General features: G+C 36.0%; 1 protein-coding gene across 3 annotated transcripts in view; it reads right to left on the bottom strand.

Moving 5' to 3' along the window:
• The window catches only part of MSR1 (macrophage scavenger receptor 1), an 82,234-nt gene that overhangs the window by 45,433 nt on the left and 19,161 nt on the right, over positions 1–17,640 (bottom strand). For all 3 annotated transcript variants that reach the window (XM_015085327.3, XM_053216356.1, XM_015085328.3), the window contains 3 exons: positions 16,116–16,528; positions 11,152–11,338; positions 1,412–1,492 (listed from right to left, as the gene is read on the bottom strand). In XM_015085327.3, the coding sequence (XP_014940813.1) occupies positions 1,412–1,492; positions 11,152–11,338; positions 16,116–16,528 (681 nt within the window). The remainder of the gene's footprint in view (positions 1–1,411; positions 1,493–11,151; positions 11,339–16,115; positions 16,529–17,640) is intronic.

The following is a 17,640-nucleotide window of genomic DNA, read 5'->3' as shown; positions in this document are numbered from 1 at the left end:
AAGTGGTATACTCCCCACTTTCAAAGAGCATGTGGGTATTTGATTTCTAGTGAAGAATAACATGACAATCATGCTATTGTTCTTGTCTCCTTTATGTTTTTGAGAGCAAGGAAAGTTCATGCTCTTTCTCCTTTTCTATCTTCTATTATCTTCTCTCAAAATACTGCTTTCAAGATTACAACATCAACAGAGGAAAATAATTTAAAACTATTTTGCTTGAAGCAAAATACAGAGAGTGGCTGACAATGAAGGTAGAAGTCATTTGTATTCTAGTCAATACTTACATTTAGATTTCTTAAGTTTAAGCAGATATATTCCAGTTAAGGACTATACAAGGAATCCAAATTCCTTTGAGATGTGTGTGTGTATGTGTGTGTGTGTGTGTATACATACACGTATATATATACACACACACATACATACACATACACACACACATATATATATATATATACACATACACACATATATATACATCTATAGTATATGTACTATTTATATTTATATACATTTAATATATATTTTACACATATACATTACATTTTACATGTATACACACACGTATATATACATATGTGCATGTGTGTATATGTATACATGTGTATATATGTACACATATACATACATATACACACATATACATACATACATATATACATACATATATACGTACATACATACATATACATACATATACATATGTATACATATATACATATATACATACATATATACACACACACATATATATACATATACATATATACGTACATACATATATATGTATGCGTGTGTATGTGTGTGTGTGTGTATATGTATACGTGTGTATATATACACACACACACATACACATACACACACATGTATATACATACACACATATACATCTATAGTATATGTATTATTTATATTTATATACATTTAATATATATTTTACATATATACATTACATTTTACATATATATACACACGTATATATACATATGTGTATATATATGCGTGTGTGCATGCGTGTATATATATATATACGCACACACACATTATATATATAATGCAAATATATTCAATGTGAAGATGATTTTCGTATTCTCTTCATGTGACCTAAAGCTAGGTCTGCCATACACTATGTGTGATCAAGGACATGGACAGCACTCCCCAGACTTCTTGAAAACCCCATATGGTAACTCTGGCTAAAGCATTTAACTTTTTTCAAAAACCTAAAGCAGTTACATATGGTATATTATAGTGATCAGGCTGCTGGAAAATACTTAATATCCCCCTTAATACACACACACACACACACACACACACACACGCTCCACAGGAGAAAAATCGAATAACCATTTTCCCCTACACACATACATATTACCTGGCCCTATAGTGTATGATTAAGTGGTTACTATTACCATACCTATTGCACCTGGAATGCCTCGTGGACCACTTTCTCCAGCAGGACCCCTCTCTCCTTTTTCACCTGGGCGTCCAGGAGGACCTTTAAAAAATAAATTACAATTATTGGTCAAAGTTTGAAAACATAGGTAAAATGGATCTGTCACGTTTCAAGACAGTTCTATAAGGAGGGCCGCCTGGGTGGCTCAGTCGGTTAAGCGTCGGACTTTGGCTCAGGTCATGATCTCACGGCCCGTGAGTCTGAGTCCCACATTGGGCTCACTGCTGTCAGTGCAGAGCCCACTTCAGATCCTCTATTCCACTCTCTCTGCCCCTCCCCGACTTATGGTCTCTCTCAAAAATAAACAAACATTAAAAAAAAATTAAAAAAAAAGACAATTCTGTAAGTAAATTCAAAGTCTTTTCTTTGTTGTGCAATAACACGAATAAGACTGACCTTCCAGAATGGAGGCATGCCCTGCTACAGAGGAGTGCAATGTTCTATCCAGATAAGGAGGAGATAGCCCTAAAATAGACAACCTAATTATGTATTACATAATTATGTGTGGCTACCACTTTTCGAGGTTCTTAGAACCCAGGAGCAGAGAAAGACACTGAGTCAATGACAGCATAAACCCACATCAGTACTCTATACATACTAGGCAGATTTCATTATATTCAGTTAGTTGCTATCTGGAAAATGTGTAAGTAAGGACCTATCAATCATGTGTGATCCACACATAGTAGACAACCAAAACCCATATTGTTGAAAATGGCAAACTGAGACATTTGTTAGAGAGATGTAAATCAGCAGAAGTGGCAATGGTTGAAAAGCCTTTATTGACAGAGTAAGAGTTGAAAGGTAGTTTGAAGAATGGATAGAATGAGGTGAAAGAGAATTCTGGGTAAGTGGGAGAGACATGGGGAAAGGTAGGGAGGTGAAAATGAGTAAAAGAATACTTTTTCAAGTAAAGCACAGTTGATCCTTGAACCACATGGGTTTAAACTATGGGTCCTCTCACATGCAGACTTTTTTTTGGACAAATACACTACAGTACTGCAAATACATTTTCTCTTATGATTTTCTTAATAAAATTTCTTTTATCTAGCCTTGTTGTAAGAATACAGTATAAAATGCATATAAGTTACAAAATATGTGTCAATTGATTTTTATTGGTAAGGCTCTGGTCAATGGTAGGCTATCAGTAGTTAAGTTTGGGGAGAGTCAAAAGTTATACACTCATTTTCAAGTGCACAGGAGATCAGTGCCCCTAACCCCTGTATTGTTCAACTAGAGTTGTATCAAGTAGAATGACTAAATAGATCAATAGAGTTGTATCAAGTAGAATGACTAAATAGATATAGACACTACAAAATAAGTTGGAGAGGTCTCAGGGAAAAGTTTGACTGCCTGGCCTCACAATTTCCCCAAAGACCCCTGAATACTGAATTTGATCAATACTGATGTAGTCTTTGAATTTTCTATGCCCAGCAAAACAGAAACCTAGTGATCACCTCTTTAGAATGATGGCACTTTGGAAATTTAAGGTAACACTGCTAGTATCCCCTCTTCTACATGGACCGCACAGGACAAGTATTAACCCCTTCACTTAATGCAGAACACTCTACAATTTTCCTTTCAACTCCAAAAGGAAGAAACAATCTTGGATATACCATAGAATAATAAATACAGATCCTTTAAAAGAGGCATTTTGGGGTGGCTGAGTGGTTCAGTTGGTTGGTTAAGCATCCAACTCTTGATTTCAGCTCAGGTCATGGTCTCACAGTTCTGAGATTGAGCCCCATGTCAGGCTCTGTACTGAGTGTGGCGCTTGCGTGGGATTCTCTCTCTCTCTCTCTCTCTCTCTCTCTCTCTCTCTCTCAAAATAAATAAACAAACATTTAAAAGCATTATTTAAAAAGCTAAAAGAGGCATTTTCAATAGCTGTTGTTCAGCCAAATACATAGCCCAAGGATGATACACAACTATATTTTGCATCACTGGTTAGAGAGCATTTGTTGACAAGTTTTACTCAGGTGGGCAATAAAATACCTGAAGAATTTGAAGAGAGGGCCATATAAATAAAGACTGTCTCATGAAAAAGTATATTCTATTCATTTTCTTTGTTTTGTTTGAAGTCCCATCCCTGCTTCTCTCCATTTTTTCTGATCTGTTCCATTTTTCAAGGTCCAACTTAGATTTTAGAACCTTCCTTCCCCGGTTTTTAAGACATCATTGTTCTTCTCAATGGCACAATGTCCCTTTCTCTTCATATGCAACATGGGGCAATAATATTTTATTGCATTTTTGTTACAAAAGCAATGCAACTTATTATAAGAAATATAAAAGCCTAGAAAAAATATAATTCATAATTCTGTCATCTTTTTTATTTAGAAATTTATTTATTTTGAGAGACAGAGAGCAAGAGCAGAGAGAAGGGAAAGAGAGAATCCCAAGCAGGTTCCATGCTGTCAGCACAGAGCCCAATGTGGGGCTCGATCCTACAAACCACGAGATCATGACCTGAGCCAAAATCGAATCAGATGCTCAACCAACTGAACTCCCCAGGCACCCCCATAATCATATCATCTTGAGAGAATATTTATTTCCTGCGTCTGTACTTTTTGTTTTGTTTTGTTTGCCTGCCTATTTTTTTTCCATATAATCACGTAAACAAATTCTCCTAAGCTTTGGCTTAATGTTGGACACACATATTTTGATGTTGCACAAGAAATGTCACGGTTTTACATCAATCTGTACACATCTTACATTCCATGCAGAAGGCAGACGTTCCCAACAGCAGGGGTTATACGTCCACCACCAAGAACACAGCTGTGGTTCAGTCATCTCTATACAGTGACAAAGTTAAGGCAAGCAGGATGGAAAGACTCAATCTGCAGCCCAGATTTTGCTGAGCAAACTTAAAGGAAGCAAATCCACAGGACTCAAGGGTGGTTTAAAAAAAAAAAAAGTGCACAAGGAAAGATTTTGATTTAGTAATTAGAGCTCTAGAGCAAGACACAGACATTTCAGGAAAAGGGAATGTGTGAGACAAGAAACAAGGGACCCATAGAGTAGATCTAGGCTCTTAGCCTCTGTGATTACGAGTGTCCACCACTTGGGGCGCCTGGGTGGCTCAGTTCGTTAAGCATATGACTTTGGCTCAGGTCATGATCTTGTGGTCCAAGAGTTTGAAACACAGAAGCTGGAGCCTGCTTTGTATTCTGTGTCTCCCTTTCTCTTTCTCTCTGCCCCTCCCCTGCTCATGCTCTGTCTCCCTCTGTCTCAAGAATAAACATTTAAAAGAAAAAAAAAAGTGCTCACCATTTATTCAGCAAGTAGGAAATAGAACTCTTTCACAAACACAATCCTTACACTTATTTTGCAGGTAACTGTGTAGAGTAACTGTATACACCTCTAATGTTGGAGAATTAATCCAATCATAACAAACACCTCTGTGTTATTTTATATAATTCTGAGTCAAAGATCCTTCTCTGTATTTTTATATAGAATACTGACACCAAGTTTCTGAATGCCAGAGTAAGAAGACCAAGTAAACCTTAAAGAATTCTAGCTGGGTGTGTGGGATGTTACATTTTTATTGTTATTTTATTCTTCATGTAACATTAATCTCACTTATTATGTTTCATTTTTATACATTGTTATATCTCTTCCACTGCCTAGACCGAAATGTGGGAAGTATCTCAATAAATATTTTTAGTGTCTTTTACATATTTTGGTGGGATAGAAGTATACAGATCATATACCAGTTTTCTCTTAGCTGTGTGAGTAGACTTTTTAAGAACACTGTGAATATAATGCTCTCATGCTACCTTACAAAAGTGGTATCTCCTCTCCATCCCTGCTGTAGCTCACATCCTAATCATCCTGCAGCTGGACTATTCTAGACTTTTTTTTTTTTTTTTTAATCTGGTCGGAATGGATTGTGTCTATTTCACCTTCATATTTCCTTAAGTTCCAGCTTAAAAAAAATACTATCTCCATCAACTATACAGGTATAGGTATAGGTATCTATTCCGCCATGTTATGGAAATATAGGTATCTATTCCGCCATGTTATGGAAAAAAGAATGAAGAACTTAAAGTCAGGAGACTTAGTTTCTTTGCAGTTGCCTTCTTTGTTCTGAATTATTAGTCTCTCAAAACTCTATTCCATAATCACATCAATAACCACCTCTGTGCATCAATAAATGGACATAATGCTACCTGTCAGCTCCCTTGCTAACTGATGTCAAGACTAGATTAATATTGCCCAAAATGTCTGATTTGCTCTAGTTCAAGAAGCCATATAAGAATTCACACTATTTTTCTTCAAATTTAATGCCTCCTAAGTCCAGAGTTACAGGGATAATTCATAAACACTGCAGCGATAATTTGCCATGGACAATTCCCTCTATAAAACACACATACAAAATCCATTCCTTACCTCCCTCCCTATGATTGTTTTTAAACGAACACTAAGAATTCTAGATAGCCACAAAAAAGAACTGATTTAGAATACTCAGTAACCATAAATACCAGAGATCAAAATTATACAGTTCACTGGAAAAGCAAACCCAGGCATATCATATCATTTAAAATCCTCAGATGATACCAAAGAACTAATAACGTCTGCCTAAATTTCCAGAGCTATGCTTCTCCATGTCCTATTCATTATGATCATATATTTTCTACTTCAGTCTTAATCTTGCCTTCTGTTTAGATCATCATAAAAATCTGCCAAATCTTCTTGGCTATTGGTTCTTAAACCTGCCTCTCTCTCTCTCTTTTTTTTTTCTTTTAGTTTTCATACTCTCTGACTTAGATATCTTTAATCTGGAAGAGGACTTAGAGGTTTCTTAGTCAAACATACGTATAGAGAGGTCAGAGAGAGTAAATTGTCCAAGGTTTTAAAAGCTAGTCGGGTAGGGGCGCCTGGGTGGCGCAGTCGGTTAAGCGTCCGACTTCAGCCAGGTCACGATCTCGCGGTCCGTGAGTTCGAGCCCCGCATCGGGCTCTGGGCTGATGGCTCAGAGCCTGGAGCCTGTTTCCGATTCTGTGTCTCCCTCTCTCTCTGCCCCTCCCCCGTTCATGCTCTGTCTCTCTCTGTCCCAAAAATAAATAAACGTTGAAAATATATTAAAAAAAAAAAAAAAAGCTAGTCGGGTAAAAACAGAACTAGACCACTTCTTTCCTGACATTCTAGGCTACACTATCCCGTGTTTAATTGACTTCACTTTTGGCTCTGTTTTCCCACTTTTTTTCTGGGATGAATTTTTCTTTTACCTCATGGTGAAAAACACACCAGTTCTTTAAAATCACGGTAACTAGTTGTACAAATAGCCAAGTTTAAATTCTACCAATTGTTTATTCTTCTTCCTTGATATGAATATATACATGTATGAATATATGTATGATTTTAGATCCTCCAAGAAACATTTGTCTAAAATCTCATTTCAAATAAACATCACATTCTCTCTTCTCACCACTGAGCCATATTGTATTTTATTTCTCTTAACTCCTCTCCTTGAACGTTCACTGACTTTGATTCTTTAAATCATGCTATGTCTCACTCCCTACCAAACTCTACTTCATGATTTCAATGATGAAATTCCACTTAGTCCTTAAGACTCTAATGACTGTAATTACTTGATAAATACGTTAAAATATCTTTGTCTCTTTTATCTTCATGATTACATAGCAGGTGTTGACATTAAGAGGAGGGACCCAAAGATGGAAAATCCTACAACCAGCCAGTGATAAAGCACTCATTAACGTGTACAATTCATTTTTCTTGGGTTATAATTTCAAGGGTATTTATTCAACATTTGTTTTATGCTTATATGTGGTAGAGAATATAAAAAATAGTCCCTGGTTTTAAGGGATGTATTGTTTTCAGGAAGCGGCAACAGTGAACTCGAAGACAATGTGAGATACTTTTAGGTATGACTATCATGTGAAGATTTCTCTTATGAAAGGATACCTAATGTTCAATATTAAACAAGATGTAGATGTCAGGAAGTATTACTCTGATGGAACTAGAGAAGTCTTCAGATATTAGATGGGCATTGAATGAAAGATAGGATATTTTCACATACAAAGGGAAGAGAAGATATTTCAAGCAAAGGCAAAGGCATGAGTCAGGATATAAAAAGTAGTTGGTATGTTAGAATCATAATTGAATCAATTGAAGTATTTGGTATCACAAAGGGAAGAGGGAGGAAATCAGGTATTGAAAAGTGGTTAAATACACATTAGACAAGATCCTGAGTGCTGCAGAGAGAAACATAGAATGAGGAAGTGATAGAGAAGCTTATAATCGAGGGTTTTTTCTCTTCAGGAAGACTGCATTTTACCAAGAATGCAGATAGAATTACAGTCTGAAAGATTGGGGAAGGAAATGATTGGGAGACTATTTCAATAGTCTGGTAGAGCAGTGGTAAGAAAAGTTTACCCAAGACACTGCTATTACAAAGTGTGACTTAAGGAGAAGAAAGTGCCGGTTTTGCTGATTTATTCAGCACATATATAATTGCTCGCCCACTGCACAGAAAGCGCTCTAACAGGTACTGGAGACAGACAGATAGACAGGAAAGGTGAAACTCAACCTCATGAAACTCACGAGCTATCAGAGAAGACGTATCCTAAACAAATAAGCAAATGCACAGATGAAACAATTTCACGCAGTGCTAAGTACGATGAGGAAGCTAAAGCAAATGATGACATAAAGAGATGGGGGGAGGAAAATGAGAAGAGAGGAGGGAAGAAAAATCACCCCTAAAATAGTGTTCTTGAGTGGATCCAAGAAGGAGTGGCGTTCCAAGAGAACAACGTTTCAAGAGACAAGGCAGGAGTGTACATGACGGACAGTAAGAAATGAAAGCAGCACTTCCTCCTCAGGAACTTACACTTTTTAGTAGCACCTTCATTCTTCCAGATTTCCGAGCCAGACAGAGAGAATACCAGAGGGGAAGTGGGAAAATGAGGGCAGATAAGTAGGCGGGTGTGAAACCAAGGAGGATTTCAGATTTATTCTAAGTCGATAGGAAAAATATTGGAGGGTTTCAGCATGAGAGCTAAACTATCTACTAATTTCTTATACCGCTCTTTTGCTCTATGTTATGTAGGCTGGATTAAAAGTAGAATCGGAAGAATGAGCAGGAAGCTGATGCAGTGCCTCAGCCAAATATAGTTGCTTGAATTATAATAGTGACAGAGGAGATAGTGAGACGTGGTTGTATTTGAAATAGTGTATGTAACAAGAGTTAACAGGACTCATACATGGATCACACGTGGGAAGCAACAGAAAGACATCAAAGACAGCTTCTGAGATCTTGGGGTGAGTAACTAGTTAGATAATGATACAGCTGACACATAAGCCCAGGAACTCAACAGACTGGCAGAGTGTATGGGGAGGGATGCTCGAGAATCAAGGGTTTGGTTCTGGATTTATAAAATTTTGGATATTGATTTGAAATCCAAAGTGGAGTTATCTAACTGTTAGAGGGAATGTTGATTCATTCAAACTTTTCTTTATCAGCTTTTCTAATGTAATAATTAAAGAATGGAAGCAACGTGTTCTATATAAGTCAGCTATAAAGCACAATAATAAAGAGAACACTCTGCAACGTCACAAATCAAGAAACAGGTACCTATTTGGGTGCTTCCCAATCTCATTCATCTTGTTTCTTTTCAGACCTAAACTTTAACTTGAATTTTGTGGTTCCCACTTTCCTGCACTTTAAAAGCTACCAATTCTCATTACATATGTATGCAGCTATAAATACACATGGTTTACTTTTGCTAAATTATGAGCATCTGTTAATTACTAATAGAATAAAAAGGTTAAAATCATAAAATAGAGTTTAACAGACTCAAGTAAGAGGACCTAGCATGAGTTGAGGTAGAATCACAGAACAAAGAGTACAGAAGTTTGTGAAGAAGCAGTATTGGAAGAGACCGATGCTGAAAACGTTCCTGAACTTGTGATCGACTTAAATTTACAAACAGGAGAAGTAAAACAAATGTGATATGAATCAATTCTCAATATAAGAAACACAATTAGTGAAGCGGCAGGTAAAAGAGACAAGAAGAATGACGAGCAGATTCGGAGCAATCATTTTTAACACAGCAAAGAAAGCCAAAAAGCCAGGGAAATATCTTCCAAATACTGGTAGAAATAACAGGAAGAGCTGTTGTATACGTATGTAGTAGAATAATTTTAAACATCAAGGACAAAATAGAGAAAATGAAATCCAAAGATCTCACCATTTGGACTTTCACTTAATGAACCTCCAAAAGATATACTTTAGGAAGAAGGGAAATGATCCCAGAAGAGATGTCTGAAGTGCATTTAGAAGAAGGGAAAGTTAATCAACTTATGTGCAAATTTTAATAAATATTGTACGTATATACTGACTAAATTCTTAACTTTCTTTTTAAACTGGATAAAACAGAAATAAACTATACTCAAAAACAGCAGGAAACCAGGGAAAGGGGTCATCAGATACAGTGTTTTAAGTTCTTTGGATCTTTAGGGTTGAGATGAAGCTATACATCAACTTTAAACTCTAATATAAAACTCAAAAACAACTATCAATAAAATAGGAATAGATTAAAAAGTCTCCAAAATCTTCTTGGTGACTTTTGCAGAAAGAAAAATTCATTGAGAAAAATCTCAATCTGAAAGTAGACAAGAAAGGAAAGCAAAGGGACCATAGAACTGGACAAAAGCAGCACAAAATAACATGTTAGAAATAGATACAGTGAAAAAAAGAAAGGTTAGATTGCATATTTTTAAGAGTTCTTGGGGCTCCTGGCTGGCTCAGTGGGTAGTGCGCCCAACTCTCGATCCCAGCCCCACTTGGGTGTAGGGATTACTTAAAAATAAAATCTTTTTTTTTTTTTAAAGTTTATTTATCTGAGAAAGGGGAAGAGAAAACGAGCATGCTTGCGTGCGTGTACACACACACTTATGCGTGTGTGCACAAACAGGGGAGAGGCAGAGAGAGAGAGGAAGACCAAGGATCTGTGATGACAGCAGGGAGCCCAGTGTAGGCGGGCTCACACTCACAAACCACAAGATCATGACCTGAGCTGAAGTCAGATGCTTAACCAACTGAGGTACCCGGGTGTCCCCCAAATAAAATCTTTAATAAAAAAAAAAAAGTGTTCCTTATAGAAGACAAACCTAACACAAAGTAAAATATGGGAAAATATTTAAAAAAGAAATAAAATTTAGAGTAAAAATATATAGTATGTATATATTAATTTAAAAATCAGTAAGATTCAATTTACTGTGGTTTACCAACAGGAACGAAAGAAGAAATTGACAACTTTATTGTTAGTTTGCGGAGTTCAAAAGCCTTTCTAATTAAGAATACAGTCAGGTAAAAAGTAAAAAAGAATCTGCAAGTTTTGAAAGTTTTGAAAAACAGAAAAAAGGTTTGATCTGTGGACAGGAAGAGAATTTGGTGCCTTACAGAAAACCTGTATTCATTTTCATTAATATGGGATATTTTGAATAATGACTCGTTAGACCTTAAAGACTTTTTTTTTTTTTTAACATTTTCATTTAAAGAATACCAAGATGCTGATATCTTACCATGTCTCGATGAGATCTCAAACTTCCTTTCTCTGGACATTTGCAGTAAACATATGTTCAAAAACTAATTTATACCATAAGATTTCAAACACCAAATCTCTGCACATATCAGTACATTTTAATATATCATTTTCTGGAGGAATGAGAAACTATTTTACCTTGAATTAAAGTGATATTTTTCAACGTCTGAGAGTGTTCCCAATCTTTCAGTCTGAGATCATTAGTGATATTATTCAGTAGTTTCACTTCTCGTTTTATTTCCTGTTCCAAATTCACTTGTTTTTCTTTCATAGACATAATTTCTGCTGATGCATTGTGCACACGCTCCTCTAATCTACTCATGTCCTATGAAACATAAGCAAGCACCCACAGTTTTTATTACATACATAATTATCAACGTGTAAGCTTAAGAAGCCCTGGGAGTCAGGTGTTTGTTTTTTTGTTTTTTTTTTTTAAACAAGAATACTATCGACCATTATGGAATAAGAATGTAGAAATTAGAGAACTGTGCTAAGCCAGTAATTTTTTGGCTTTGAAGCATTTCCTCTCTTAACTGAATGGCTGAATTTTTACACCCTATGTCCCCACAAAATTAGTTGAATATAACCAAGGTATGTTTTGATTCCTAAATGTAGGCATGTCAAATTGCTGAAAATGAAACAAAAGCTTGTACGATTTTTATGAGAAGTGAAATTTCTTTGTACTGTACTTTGAGTACCTACATATTCTATGAATTTGACAGAATTTGTACATTAAACTGTTTTGTAGCAATAATAAAGTTTAATGTTACAATTCTCAGTGATAATGAACATTCAAGATAGGTTTTAATATTCAGTAAAATCTCGGGGTGCCTGGGTGGCTCAGTCAGTTGGACGGCCGACTACGGCTCAGTCAGTTGGACGGCCGACTACAGCTCAGGTCATGATCTCACGGTCTATGAGTTCGAGCCCCGCATCGGGCTCTCTGCTGACAGCTCGGAGCCTGGAGCCTACTTTGGATTCTGTGCCTCCCTCTCTCTCTGCCCCTTCCCTGCTTGGTCTCTCTCTCTCTCTCTCTCAAAAATAATACACATTAAAAATTTTTTTAAATATATTAAAAAAATATTCAGTAAAATCTCAACTAGAATTTTAATAATATCTTACTTTCAATGTTTATTATTTATGTATTTCAGACATTTTGTTTTCAAATACATATATATATATATTGTGTGTATTTATATACATACGTCCATACATAGATTCTGAACAGATGATATCATACATTTTAGAATATGTTTCCACTTTTCACTCAATAACATATTAAAGATTTTTACCTATTAAAATATTCAGAGACTATTTTCAATGATTTAGTGGAATTATATTTATATATTTTTCATAATGCAAGATTCCTAGAGATCAAGTTTTGAGCTGCATACTCTTTTTACTTCTTTAAGCAATGTTGTAATGAATTATATATATATATATATACATTTTTTTTTAACATATTTGTACAAGTGCTTCTATAGGACAGCTGCTTGGAAAGTAGGTCTGATCAGAGGGACTAAATGCTAAGCTTTTTGTTCAATACTGCCACAGTGTCCCCAAATATATGGCACTATTTTTTAAACCTTATTCATCATATATCAGTATCTACTTTTGCACCCAAATATGCTGGGTACCTTCAACATATTTAGGTTTGCAGAGTTAAGAGTCAATACATAATACATCATTCTATTTATTTGGTTTTTGAATTATGATGAGGTTAAATATATAAAGTTTTTCACAATGTTTATTACTTCTCCTTTCAAGACATTGGCTTGGTTTTCCTCTGGGTGTTGGGCCTTGTTTCTGATGCGGCAACCTTTCTCGTCCATTCTGGCTACATTTTCTGTCTCTCCATTCTAATTTGGTCGCATCCTCTGTCTTCATGGTATGCTCTATACTTTTCTAAGGAAATCTCTACTTAACTGCTGATGTATTCTCATTTCCCACCGGCATATAGAAATCAAGCAGGGACACACTGCTCTGTAATCCTAGTACAAAGAGAAAATTACACTTGTCTTGACTTGACAAGTTGAGGTGAGGGGGTCAAGGCAGTCAGGGTGTAAAGCCTTTGAGATAAATGAACAGATATCTAGATTTGTCTCTTCAGCGGCACTATACTCAAGCAGAGAAGCTTATCAAATTGTACCGCTCTAACTCTGCCTTCCCCCATCCAAAACCCTATTCTTTGTTATCTCTACCCTCTGTCTCCTCCTTCCTTGACTATTTGGCATTTCCCATGCAATATGGTATGTCATGATAATGAAAAGTACAGCACAGGGAATATAGTCAATAACACTGTGATGATGTATGGGGACTGACAGTGACTACATTCTCATGGTGAGTACTGAGTACCATATAGAGTTGTCAAATCACTCTGCTCTACACCTGAAACTTGTACAGTATTGTATGTCAACCGTGCTTCGATAGTAAAATAAAAGAAATAAAATTTGGAAAAATATGTATAAAAGTAGAATAGTGAACAAGGATGTTCATAAAGCATAGCAACATAAAAACATGCCCAGCTTAATCTGGGTGCCTACAGATTGCTGTAGGCTGGTTAGGTAGTTAAAGACACCCATGGAGCAGAGGTCAGGGGACTGGCAGCTGATTTTGCTACCAAAAAGTTACTCCTTGCCCACGTTCTTCACACACAAAGCTGAATTTGTTTTTTTTTTTTTTTTTTATTCCCTTTTCTGAAAACTGCATATGGTGCTCATATTAGCCAGATTTCACTTGCAATTGTTTCTAGGGGGAAGACGGAAAGTGCATTTTATTTTTTTTAAAGAAGCCTATTCAGCGGCCACACACACCTTCCAGACTCTACCATCAGTGGCCCTGCTGGAAACTGGCATTTAATTTTGCAGTCTTACAGCCCTTTCTATGAACAATGGACATGATGAATTCCCACCTCTCTTATTTTGTGCTGGTGTTCTTTTTTTCCCTCAAATTGATGTTTGGTCTGTCCTTGATAGGCATCATGCTGGTATCGCTTGGAAGCCTTTCTCCCAAACATTTAGTGATTTGGGCATTCATTTAACTTACTTATTCCTGAATTAGGTTAAAGATTCAAAGGTGGTAAAAGTGTTTAAGCCATGGGATAAGAGGCCGAATATTGTTTTCAGTGAGCACACGTGTGCACACACACGCTCGTAGTGACCTAGTTTCTAAATCTCTACAAGTGATTACTGCCTTAAAAAAATAAATAGCTTTGGAAGTCCCTCCATTCCCTTGTACCTTCGTTTCTAATGATGGGACCCAGTCCAAAACTTAAGTGCAATGTATCCAAACCCAAACAGTTCACTGATCATCACATTTTGATCATTTCCAGTGATTATCACTTTAAACAAGCTCAGGATTTGTACTGTCTTCCATATGGTTTCCAATTTGGTTTCCACTCTTGATGTGAATTCATAGATATTCTATAGTCTCTACTGAATCTGGGGGCCTACCTCACTGCTCTTCTGTTTTTACATAAAGTAATATACCTTCTCCTTTCCTCTTTTCCCCCAAAATTAATCAGTTATTACTCTTACCATTGAAATTTTACTTATCCGTCTCCCATACTCATCTACGCCGTAGACAGCTGCTTTTTAGTGAATCTCTACCCCTTTGTATCCCAGGTCATTGATATTTCAAAGTGGCTGACATGCTTACATACTTATTAACAGTGTGGGAAACACAGTGAGATTTTGGAAGAGATGATATGGAATAGAAACAGAGTATCAAGGCTGGTGTTGGCATGAGGTTTACCAACAAAGTCCTCCTATTTATATAACTATGCCATTGTCTTCTGACACCTTAAGATCAGGATCATGTGAAATTCAAAAGTTCTGAGTGATTGTACCTGACAAATAAATATGTAGGCTATTTTTCCTTAAACTGTTTCGTCTATGCTCTAGTCAATATTTTAGTTGATCTTCATTTAATGTTACAACTTTAGAGGCTTACTGATGCTCTGTAAGTGATAATCCATTTTTTAAAAAATCACTACAGTTAATACTGTATCTATACAGAAAACAACTTCACTAATCAAAAAGGGTTCTATTCAAATAAAATCTACTACCAAGATGCCAACATTGCTTCGCTAAGGGTGGAAATTTTATAGGCTTCACGTTAATTATGTTCTTAGGTCCTAGATATTTTGTGATGTAAAGATCATTTTTTCACGAGTAGTTAAATTTTAGTCATCTACTTATTTTTCATGGGATGGAGCAATTATAATTATTTCACAACAAACCCCCCCCCACAATTTGAAATAAGGGGCTTGCTTAATTTCTTTCTCATCAATACAAAGTAATCCAGCAGGTTGGCCACACAACAGTCCATAGAAGAGGTGAGAAAACTACAATCCAAGGGTCAAAGTCTGTTTTTGTGAAGAGTGACTGACTGGACCACAGCCTCCCTGGTGTATCTGCAAATTGGCTATGGCTGCTTTTGTACTGGAATGACAAAGTTGGATAGTTGAAAAGAGACCTTAGAGTCCCCAAAGGCTAAAATGTTTACATCTGGCTCTTTGCATAAAAGCTTTTGCTGACAAGCTGGTCTATCTAAACATGTCTTGCTCTCTTATCCTGTGTCTTTCATCCTACGATAAAAATAAGATGTTGTATCTATCATTCCAAATTCAACTCTAATTATAGTTATCTTTACACATTAAAACGTATGTATACTTCTTGGGAATGACAAAATAGACTATTTTAAATTTAGATGTTGTATGTATCTATGATGTTTCCATTTCTTTGATGATGAAGAAATTTGGGTCTGTTGTAAAACTCACAAATACAGAGTAGCTACAAAGATCACCTAAAAATTATAATTGGCTTAGACAGTCTCAAGAGATAGTATAACAGGATTTATAAAATTAAAACACCTTAAGAGAGTCTATATCCAATGGAAAAAAATCACCCTCTGTTGGGAATCTGGAGAAGACACTAGGTAAATTCATGTAAAATCTTCTGGTAGGATTACCAGAGGAATCAGGGTAAGTCAGATGACGTTGAGACAGGGCTTACATATTGTGTTTTCTTGAACTATCTGAGGAGATAGAATCTAGATGGATTCAGTGCTGGCATGTGACCTTCTACTATAAAAACTCTTACCTCTTGATGTTTAAATGTATTCTCTTGGACTTTGCCATTCAGTGTTTGAATATTGAGCTGCAAGTCAAGCAATGTGATATTCAGACTGATTAATGACTTGGAGATTTCATCTATTGCGTTTCCATGTCCCTGAACTGAGGAAACCAAGGTGCTCAGCTGGAGAAGAACATCGTTGAATCTTTGATCAGTCACCAGACTAAAATTTTGGAAATGCTCTGAATCTATGAGATTGGCTTCTGTATCTGAAATAAATTGGATTCTCTTCTCCATGTTGTTCATTTGTTCCATTACAGCTTCTCGAAATCTCATTTCTTCTTCACTGTCATTTGCTTTTCCTGCGAGACTTTGAGACATATCGTTTGCATTAATTGAACCAACTGTGCAATTCTTCATTTCCCACTTCAGGACTTGCGCTGTATATTTAAGGAAAAATAAACAAAGTCATGACCAGTAGCCTTAAATGCACACACCATTCCATTCCATATCGTTCCAATCCACTGTAACATTCTGAAGGCCATCCAAACTAAACCAGGTGTTTATTTTAAATACACAATGTGTGAACCACGCTACACCTATTGCCGAGAGGAAGACACTCTCCTTCTCCCACTTTACTTTAGAATTTATTCCAGGATCAAGTCATTCTTTCTGAATTGCTGCTTCTATGCATCTTCTGAGCCACCGCATTTGGCTTTGACAGTGAGAGTAAATTCTACAGATCGTGAAGTGCATTGTATCCTATTCCTCAAGGTACGTTAGGATAAAATGAGATAATGCTTAATACAATGTCGGAAGCAAGTATGTTGAATACATTAGCTGTTACGAAGATAAATGATGTGACAAAAACACTATCTAGTAAAAGTAGAAGTATCAGTGTTAACCACTGTATGAACAAATTTTTGGCTCATCTTCCTCATCCAGTCGCTTAAGCTGGCAGAGAATTGTCATTTTCAGTTTATACAGGCCTCATTTATTATTGGTGGAACAGGAAATTGGGCAAATAATTTTTTTCACTTTAAAAAATATTGTTCTTTTAAGATTCCCCTTTACCTATGATAAAATATATACTCATGACAGAAAAAAGTTTAAAGACAGGTAATGAAGAAGAATAATCGACCACTAATCTCACCATCCTCAGTTAAGTGCTAACATTTTGGTGTGTGTATACCAAATCTGTCTTTTTTCACTAGTATACAATTATTACAAAAATAATTTTAATACCTATGCCATATTCTCTGAATGGACTACCAGATTTATTTAACAACTCCACCACACTTCATATGTTCTGTTTTTACTAAGAGATCCAATACTTTGACAAACAATCTTTTAAGTAATCATTTCCTGAAAAAGAAAAAAAAAGAATCTACTAAATGGTATTTGGGGGATATACAGAGCCACTGATATGGATTTCCAAATTGGCATATGTTCTCCAAATAAGCTAATTGTCCTTCTGAAAGGATCTAGAGCACTATGTTTATAGTTTCAAATAATGAAAAGCATAAACATTAGCTTTGCAGACAAAAATAAT

This window comes from Acinonyx jubatus, chromosome B1 (genome assembly GCF_027475565.1).
Source record: "Acinonyx jubatus isolate Ajub_Pintada_27869175 chromosome B1, VMU_Ajub_asm_v1.0, whole genome shotgun sequence".
Classification (NCBI taxonomy): domain Eukaryota; kingdom Metazoa; phylum Chordata; class Mammalia; order Carnivora; family Felidae; genus Acinonyx; species Acinonyx jubatus.
This window is presented reverse-complemented; position numbering and strand designations above follow the sequence as displayed.